This window comes from Dermacentor silvarum, chromosome 4, assembly GCF_013339745.2.
Source record: "Dermacentor silvarum isolate Dsil-2018 chromosome 4, BIME_Dsil_1.4, whole genome shotgun sequence".
NCBI lineage: Eukaryota > Metazoa > Arthropoda > Arachnida > Ixodida > Ixodidae > Dermacentor > Dermacentor silvarum.
The window spans coordinates 19,731,259-19,740,959 of record NC_051157.2 but is presented as its reverse complement, the minus strand read 5'-3'; the positions used below and the strand labels follow the sequence as shown (position 1 = coordinate 19,740,959).

Sequence of the window (9,701 nt, the reverse complement as noted above, 5' to 3'; positions counted from 1 at the left end):
AACATTATTAAATAAAAAACTAAATATATAATGGGAATAGCATTATGACCTTGAGAATGTCGGAGGGTCTGCGCATCTGTAGAACATGTAAAAGAAAATACATAAAAGTATGGCAAATAACGATAAACACAAGCAGTGACGTCCAAAGGGCGGGGCGGGGGTGCAGCGCTCATGGGGGTGTAGTTGGGCAGTGAAGGGCAGGGGGGGGGGGGGGGGGTGAAATGGCAAAGAATTATACGTCAAAGAAGCGAAAAGTTGAAGAGTGAAACTATGCGCTGACTGAAGAAAATAAATTAAAAAAAACAAAAAAAACAATGGAACTTTGTAGGAGGAAGGTGCTTTACAAAGTTGAGGTAAAATGAAATCATACATGACAGACGTCGCCCTTGAGACGTACATAAAATGTTTCGTAGATACACCCGCGTAGCGCTCGTTGTGACTGCTGTAAGAAAACTTCCCCACCAAGGCCGACCGCGGTAGCGGATAGTGGGGGATCAGCATAAATCTGTGCTTTAATTTTCTTACGAAAGCTCCTTTAAAATACCACATGTTTTACTGAAACTGTATTCTTCGCCTACTATTTCTGGCTCGTCTTCACATTCCTCTTCTTTCAAGTTTCCTTCTTCTGAAGTCCTTAATTCAGCTTCACTTAAAAATGCGGATAACCTATTCTTGTATATATACCCACGCGGCTACGTATGCAATGTGCGCCGCACGTGGCTATGAATACATTGTACATACACAGGTGTTTCTACACATGCTGAAAGTTTGCATTTCCTGTTTTTGTGCACATTTATTTTTATAATGTGAAGCTCAACATTAATCTGAGGGAAACTGCCTGCTTTACAGCTCGTGTGTCCACCTTCACCGTGTCCTTTTCTATTATGCGCGCTAAATATTTCACTATGAATTCGTACCAACTCGCCCAACTATCAGTTCTGCTGCCTGCTTTATTTTTTAGAAGTGTTCTTTCTTAAAATAATTTTGTTAATACACACTCCTGTTTTTCCGCCTGTGATTACAAGATAAACACGTAAACATGCGCTTTCGATTCGATTTCGTGTTCAATTGGGAGTTGTGCGTGCACTTGTTACTTTGGACATTTCAAAAAGAAATAAAAATAATTAGTCGTTAGCAAAATAACAAGCTCCACTCTGAAGCAAGCCATGAGGATCAAGTTGTGCTTCGTTGCTTGAAACGAGAGAGCAAGGGGTGTCGCGGCGGGCCACAGCCCCGGGTCCTCTGAAGTTCTGAGCACAAGCACACGTACGTTTCCGTGACAGTGCTCACGGTAGATCCACGCGAATATAAACACTTAACCATAAGCGAAACTAGCACAGTTCAAATGACGAAGACACTCGGTCATCATATGCTGTCCCGACACGTAGGCTGTTGATTCAACTGCTCTAGTTGTGGTAGCATTACGTTGCTAAATGAAGAACGCACTAGAATGACGCGCCAGAGAAAACTAGTTGCGCGTGCTCTGCTCAACGTTTCTCTGAAGCCAAGTATCTTGCTTCGTGGATGCAGGCTAATCAGACCGAGCATTTAGTTCGTTCCATATTTATTTCCTAGTTCTCTCTCAGCGATTCCGCGATCTAAAGGTAAGTGCATAGAACAAGGAATGCAAAATGTAAAAAAGTGCAAAACGGTTACGCCGGTTGCTCCGGCCCGGCCAATCCACTCGCTCCATTCGCCACTGCTGCCCTCTTGCTTTGAAGCAATGTACCAGCCGCAGTGTGGCTGAGCGTCGCATCTCTAGATGGCAGCACCAGCTCCAACCAAGTTATGTGGCATGTGGAGCCGCGATTTTCATCTGGTGTTGCTGCAGCCGTTGCAATACCGGTCACCAGTTGAATTGTTGGCATTATGCAAATTAACGGACGACAAATGAGAAAAAAAGAAAAAAAGAAAGAAAAAAGTAATGAAAAAAAAAAACAACGCAGAAATGAGCGTGACGTCACCCGATCAGCGTTTCTCTGACGCATGACACGCTGGGAAACTATAAGAAGTTTAACATCCAACACGAAAGAAGGAAATGAAGTAAACTATCACGCGTGGTTCGGAGACGTCGTTGACAAACCGGTAAACCAGCACCTGCCTTTGTACGTATGGGTATGTGCCACTTGTATGTGGGTATACTTGAATAGCACGAAATAAGAAATTCGAATGTAGTACTTACATGAAGAAGAAACGAAACCCAGTCCATAGCGTAGTCCACGAGCATCTTCTGACTTTCTTAATTGTTTTATAGGTTCAGTAAATCCTCGTTATAACGAAATAACCTTATTTCGAGTTTCTGATGCGTCTGAGTGCGCTGCGTGCATTTCAAACCGGATTATTTGAAGGGCAGCATACGTGTTGAGATGACGCTTTGCTTCTTCTTTCTCTTTTTTAAATCAACTTAAAGAGGCAGAAATCCCTACGAAGGCTACTCTGCCACATGGCAGCAGCTTTTTGGGACTGCGTCACGTGACGATAGTCGACAGACGAGGCAGCTGCTTGCAGGCATCAGTAGAACTTCTCCACTGTGGTATCGCCGCTATACCGGTGCGGCTTTGCTTAATTAACGTTTTACGCGCTCCCTCGCTGTTGGAGTATCACACTTTTAGACTCGTTGCTTTGAACGAAAATTCGCTTATTACGAAGTTCGTTTCCCATTCAGGTGACTTTGTTATAACGAGGATTATTTACTGTAATTTACGTCAATTGTGAGGTATTGCGTATCGAAAGGCCCAGAAGTGATGCCTGCTCGAACATATGTGGTTCATGCCGGCATTTACTCCTTTCGATCGTTTTTTTTTTCTTCTCTTTTTTTTTTTTGCAGTGACAGGCGACAAGCTAGTTCACGCAGCCAGCTCGCATGTGAAAGCGCGTGTCTTCCCCAGAACATAAAAAGGAGACACGCCCCTTCATGGTGCATCACTGTCAGAGCCCCAACGAACGTTCGTATCTTCATTACGAAGAATGAGCCAGACAAACATCAACATCACTTATATTCATCCACCACGCGGAAACAAAAAGGTAGTACTTCGTCGCTGGTTCGGGCTGCAGCTGCAGAGTTCACATCATCCAGACGATGGGATGACAAAGTCCAAGGGACGCCTGTTGCACTCCGTTGATCTTCCTGGGGTTGCATGACCTCTTGCGCATTACAACCTACACGCCCTCGGAGTTTGTGACGAATAGTGCACGCTCTGCTGGGGGCAATAAAGGTGCACATGCATACTAGTGAGACATACGGAATGGCCTGAAGGCATCCATCATGACTGCATGTGGCAAGAACGCGTCAGAAGCAAGAACTCATCCGTCATGACTGCACACTCCAAGTCAGCGCGAAAGACAGCGACAACACAAAGAGGAGGCTTGCCGCGATTTATTCCATGGCGTTACTTAATAACATTCGGTGGTGTTTTACAGCTAGGCAGTATATGGCTAGTTTCCAGCGGATCGATGTCCGTAGACCAAAAACGTGGGCCGATCCCGAAGATAGTACAGTACCGGGCTGACCCGCGGCGGAGGTGAAGTAAGTTTCAAGCACGCCGCCAACTTGCAAAAATTTAATATTTGGGTCCAAATACAACCCGTATCAGCGATCGAGCAGATAAGAACAGATACTACACTTCGACCCGCGTCGGCCATGTCTATGTTCGCACCATACACGTGTACGCCACCCGGCGTATTCAAACTAGTGCCTACCAATCTGAGTGTCCTCTGTGTCCTGGCGTCATGCTTTACGTAAGCTCCTTTCCTCAGTTCTGCTCTGACTGTGAAATGGGTAGGCCGCGTGTTGTACGGTCTGAAGAAGAACAGCGTGCCTACACCAAGAACGACGGCGTGAACAGAAAAGGGAATGGACGCGGCGGATGGAGACCACCGACGACGAGCGGGCCGCGGACGCCAAGCGCAAGCGTGCTGCCCGCCAGGACCGCGACGCAGAAGGAAATGCGAACCGTCCATGGGGCCCCGATCCCGCAAACTTGGAACGTTTCCACGGAGCAACGGTCAATCATCACATACACAGTTTCGCTGGTAATCCAACGGTCTTCACAGAGAGGAATGGCGCTGAATTTTTTCGTTTGTGCGTTGTTCTTGATAAACTTCAGTTGTCAGACAGCGGTCATCCTGCGTCCTCCTTTTCGTGTAACCCTAGTCTTCCGCACTGTTTTAAATTATGTGCATCATTCCAACTAGCCCAACTTCCTGCCTTACTGTCACTACTGGAGTGTCACATTGGTTCTTGGGACAATGTTTTCTGTACAACATGCGCGAGCCATGGAGTATACTAATATCTGCGAGAAGACTTAGCACTACGCAACGCAAAATCGTTATACGCTTATTTGAGCGGTTGAGCAAAAATTTTCATCACGGAGATGCATGAAACGCGTCGCTTTAGAAGTAGCGTGATTAGTTCAATTGCCACGCCACGAGCATGCTTCCAACAATTTGGGTACTTTGACAAAGGAAAGCCATGAAAACCGCAAAACATCTAGAAAAAAATAATAATAAAGGAGACGGAAAAACAAAGTGCAACAGCAGCTTCACTGACTATAGTATGGTATAAAACAGATATTTCTGAAGGCCAGAAACGCTAGAAGACAAAAAGAACGCGTGAACGTATTATGAGCACTAAGGCCGGTATACTGCAAAGATTGCTCTCACTCGATTCTATTCCTTTCTTGTCATCCACCGTTCAGCGACGGCGGATCACCTGATGATAAGGGATAGTGTCGCTCTGACGAAGTGATATGAGAAAAGGAATGGAACCAGAATCTTTATAAAATTCTGGACGTAAGTTTCATGTTTTCACACTCAAGATTATATTAAAGCGCCATAAGAAAGGTTATAAACATACTCAATATTGAAGCGTCATTAAAAAAAAAAGCGATAATAAAAGCCGTAAATTGGGATGCCGGCTTCCCGGGTCTGCTTATATATCACATGGCTGAGCGCTTATAGGAAACATGAACAAAAATAATATATCGAAGCTGGCGCACAAGTCTCTTTCGGCCAGCCATGCACTTGAGAAATTTGAAATTCTCGTAACTTTGCGAGGAGTTCCTTGCGGTGACCACTCGTTTTAAAGAGCACAACTGCGACCAGCACTGAAGCGCCGACGGGGGACGCGACAGACACCGATGGATCGAGTGCACTTTGCGCGTACGGCACGTGCCAAATTATGGCGCAGGCTGTCAGAGATTACACTGTGGCAGGCACGACGTTGCGACGACGAGGCGCTGCAACCAGGAACCGGCGACGAGCAGCAGTGGGACCACCGCGGGTGCACCGAGGGTAATTCGCGAACTGAGGCGTAGTCGTGCCGCGGCGGCGCCGCTAGTCTGCTGACGCCCCGACAGCGGAGGGGCGTCGGGCCTCGAGTGCGGCACGAAGTGCTCGGGCAGGCAGCGCGGCAGGGTGTCCAGCGACACCTGGGCGGCCGACGCGTTGAGCAGGTGCGCGGGTGACGAGCAGAAGCCGCGCCGCCTCAGCGACTCGGGAGCCCAGCGAAGGCGGCAGTCGCAGGGCAGCCAGTTGCCCGAGAGCAGCACGTGACCCACGGATGCCTGCGGGTCCGGAGCAGAAAAGTGCAACAGGTCCGGAAATGGGGTCCCGAAACAAAGTGCAAGAAAAAAAGGAAGGTCAAAGCTCCGTATCATATTACGATGGAAATAAAGACACTGTTATTATTGTTATTGTTGTTGGTATTATTATTAAGGCGAAAACCTTATATATCTCATGAGTCAGTCGACCTTGAGCGAAAACGTGTCGGCGAAACGAAAGGTACAAAAAAGGCTACGAACCCTCGACCTTTGGTGGGAGTCGAACCCATGACTTTTGGTGTTAATGAAGGCGAAATTCATTAAGGCACCGTTAATTAAGATAGAGTTAATTAAGGCACTCTAACCCACGACCGTGGATGGGAGTCGAACCCTCTACCTTTGGTGTTGAGAGGGATGACTAAGCGAAGTAGACTAAGCGAATTAAGGGGGATGTGTACCTCATGTGTCCGGCTTTAATGTATCGGCACTTGGGCTGTCGCGTTCAAGTCGTCTTAGGTATAACATAAGAGACCGTGTGAATTATTATTATTATTATTATTATTATTATTATTATTATTATTATTATTATTATTATTATTATTATTATTATTATTATTAGCAGAAGACATCGGTCCTCAAAAAAACTCGAGCTGAGATAGAGCGCATTCTGCGCATGCTCGAGTGCAGTTATAACGCTATATCTGGGACCACATACCAACTACGATGAAATCAACTTAATAGAACACTACGGACGACACGTGCAGACCTTAGTTATGAATTCTCATCTTTATCATTCTCCCGTGAAGAAGATATGGATAACCGTGAAGAACAGAAGAAAACGCGATGAATATCTTCAACGGATGGCAGAACAAGTCTGAAGGACGGTAAAGATAGCGTGACGAATAAAAAAAGAATGTGACGAAGTAGAATTACTATTTCGCTCAATAAGTGCTTAATATTGACTACCCTTTGCAGTTTCAATCTTGCGGGTATACATGGAACGCTTACGGCCGGTACAGGGTCTGCGAAGAATGACAACCTAGTTAAAAAAAAAAAAAAAAATGTCTGGGATCTTACGCGCCAAACACACCACATAATTTTGAGGTACTCCGGATCAATTTTCACCACCCGGGGTTCAATAGCGTGCACCCAATGCACTGTTCAAGGGCCTTTCTGCGTTTTGACCCCATTGAAATGCGGCCGCCGTGGCAGGGATTTGATCCCGCGACCTCGGGTTTAATATAGCGCAACGCGGAAGCCAATGCGCCACCACGGCGGGTGATAGCAGTCTAGTGTGTTAAAGTCCAAGTTACGTTAACATCTACGGGAAACTTTGTCGGTGGAGTCTGTCTGTAGTTATTCTTTCTCAGCGATACATTATAGTCAGAGTATCCACCAACTGAAGGACGTATAAGATGATGAGAAATAATTTACCCGGACTGGTGTGAAATCTTAGAGAGGCGCGCATCATTGCCACAGCGTTAGTACTCAAGATGCGTGAAAGTGTGACAGCTGACTGAGTTGCACGGGACAAGGATAAGCAGCGACATTTATGTGGCTTTTATGTTTTTCTTTTATGTGTTCTGGTCGGTCGCTGTGCAGATGAAGAATGTCGCCAACTGGCTCGTCTGTCCATCGTACAAGTTTCATTCGTTCATTGTGCTGAAATAGAGAGAGAGAGATAGAAATTGGCCGCATATCTGCTTGCTTCGCTGCAAATGATGTCGAAAGACGTACTCTTCTGCCACTCCTGATGCGTAACACCCTCTTTTCTCCTCCCTCCCACCCCTCACGTTCTTCCCCTCCCCTCTCACATCTCCCATGATGGATGCAATGGAGGTTTTGCTGAATTCAATTCAAATTTACCGCGTTCGCCCTGCTCTCGCGTCATCTGTTGGGACCTTTTATTACTGTTGGCTTAAAGCCGGCTACAGAACCGCGGCTTCAGTCGGCTTGTTTTATTGCGATAGCAATTATATGGACACTTCAACCGGATTTCTGCCGTCGGCGTCGCCGTCGCCGTGAGGTTCCCTATATATAAAATCTTCGCCGCGCGCCGTATGCCCGAGCGGAAGCGTGCGGGGACGCGCGCTATCACGGAGAGCGAACGCACTCATCTCCCACGCGCAAGCAAGGAAGCAGGAAGCCAGCGCCGGAGGGAGCGGGGGCGCACTTCTACTCTGCCAACAACCGCGCTCGTAGCTCGTCCGCACCATCTCTTATCTCCACACGGCTCTGACCTTTATGCGCCGTGCATTCGCCGCTCAGTTTCCGTTGAAGCGATAGACCGCACGTACCTTCGCCCGCTGCGGCGTATGCTTGCTGCCAGCGTTTTGACAGTCGTTGTCTGCAGTCATTCAGTGTGATCTATTCGTGTTTGTTTGTGCGCGCTCACACCACACTTGTTCATTCAGTTAGTAATAGCCGGGCCACATTTTCCAACGCCCGCTACACATGCAATGCTGCCCGGATCGGCAGTGCAGCGCTACAGGTGTGTCCCTTCGCACGCGCTGCCCACGGGAAGCACTTCTTATCAACACCACCGTTTCACACGCGCCTTCTCGTGGTCATCGAGTCTCTCTTCATGTCGGTCTACTTACGGCGCAGCACACCTGCTTACTTAATCAGCTCATGTTTACTACAATTTATATTGCTACCAAAGCCGCTCACCTTACTTCGTATGACATGGCTGTGTTGCTATCGCATTCATTGCTTCGCCCTTAGGGCGAAACTGTGACATTTTTTAACGCGTATCGTCTCTTCGACACCATTTCTAACGCGCTGATTTTTCATTTGGTGAACGAAAAGGTTTCCTTTGTGCTGTATAAGGTTGACGTGTATGACCCCGTGCCACCAGTGCTAGTAGCTCGCTTGGTTTTGGCCGGGCGGTGGAATCGAGTGACAGACAGACAGACAATGTTTCTCGCGTTTAGGTAGCCCGAGAAAGACTATCGTCTTTAAAAACGCACAAACACACATAGACTACACGTCCACGAAAAACCACTACGAATACGTCACAGCGAATACGTCGCTGTCGATGACTGAAAATATGTATTGCAAACCCATCGTTGCCAACGTAAGATGTAGACGAAAAATGAGAGCCACATCACGAATTTCCCAGTATTGCAACTACAGTTGTAATCGAGTCCGTAGATACATTATAAGTCCATCTATATGGGATCGATATTAAATCAATTTATTTATTTATTTATTTATTTATTAGAAATGTCCCACAACGGCTACGTCGCCGATGGTCCCCGAGTGGGCCTAGCCATGTGACGTTGAGTTTACTCGCGTCTATTGTGGACCGAATAAAGTTGTCTCACTCACTTACTCACTCACTCACTCACTCACTCACTCACTCACTCACTCACTCACTCACTCACTCACTCACTCACTCACTCACTCACTCACTCACTCACTCACTCACTCACTCACTCACTCACTCACTCACTCACTCACTCACTCACTCACTCACATGAGGGAGCCAAAGTTAAAAAAAAGAAAGAGAAGAAAAAGCCCTTCCTGGATAGTTGAAGATAGGAACTAAGATATCATTTTTCTAGTCTACACAGACAGTCACCTTCACCAAGACACGACAAGACACGACAAAAAAAAAAAAAAAAAAAAAAAGATATTGCGCACAGTTTTTTGACAGGTAGAACCCTCGAAGAAAATGTATCAATTCGCGCTCTCTGCGACCGTTCATTTTAAGTTCTTTCTGTTGGCCACGCACCCGACCCGAGATACGCTTTTGACGTGTATACGGACAAACCTGGTCGAGCGCGTCCAGTGCGCCAGGCAGCACGCTGCCGAGGCGGTTGCCGCTCAGCCTGAGCTGGCCGACGGCTCGCATGCCGGCGAACGCGGCGGCCCGCACCGCCTCCACGGTGCAGCCTTCGAGCGTGACCCGGCGCGCGTGGCTGAGGCCGGCGAAGGCGCCGGAGTCGATGAGGCCGATCTCGGCGTCCCGGATGAGCAGCTCGCCCGCGTGCTCCAGACCCCGGAAGGCGAACTGAGGCAGCCGCTGCAGCCGCGAGGCCTCCAGGGACACCAGGCTCACGTTGCGCAGACCCGCGAAGGCGTCCGGCTGAAAGGAGGGCCAGCTATTAGAGTCAATCTTGTTAAAAAAAGCAATGGGGTTTCGGAAGGAAAGGGCAG

General features: G+C 47.6%; 1 protein-coding gene and 1 pseudogene across 1 annotated transcript in view; both read right to left on the bottom strand.

Moving 5' to 3' along the window:
• Window positions 1–2,996: 2,996 nt before the first annotated feature.
• Window positions 2,997–9,701, bottom strand: part of LOC119448051 (slit homolog 3 protein) — a 62,196-nt gene continuing 55,491 nt past the window's right edge. Inside the window, exons 6-7 of the mRNA XM_037711547.2 lie at window positions 9,316–9,630; window positions 2,997–5,564 (exon numbers count right to left, since the gene is read on the bottom strand). Of these exons, the coding sequence (XP_037567475.1) occupies window positions 5,193–5,564; window positions 9,316–9,630 (687 nt within the window). The 3' untranslated portion in view covers window positions 2,997–5,192. The remainder of the gene's footprint in view (window positions 5,565–9,315; window positions 9,631–9,701) is intronic.
• Window positions 3,468–3,642, bottom strand: LOC119451150 (U2 spliceosomal RNA; annotated as a pseudogene).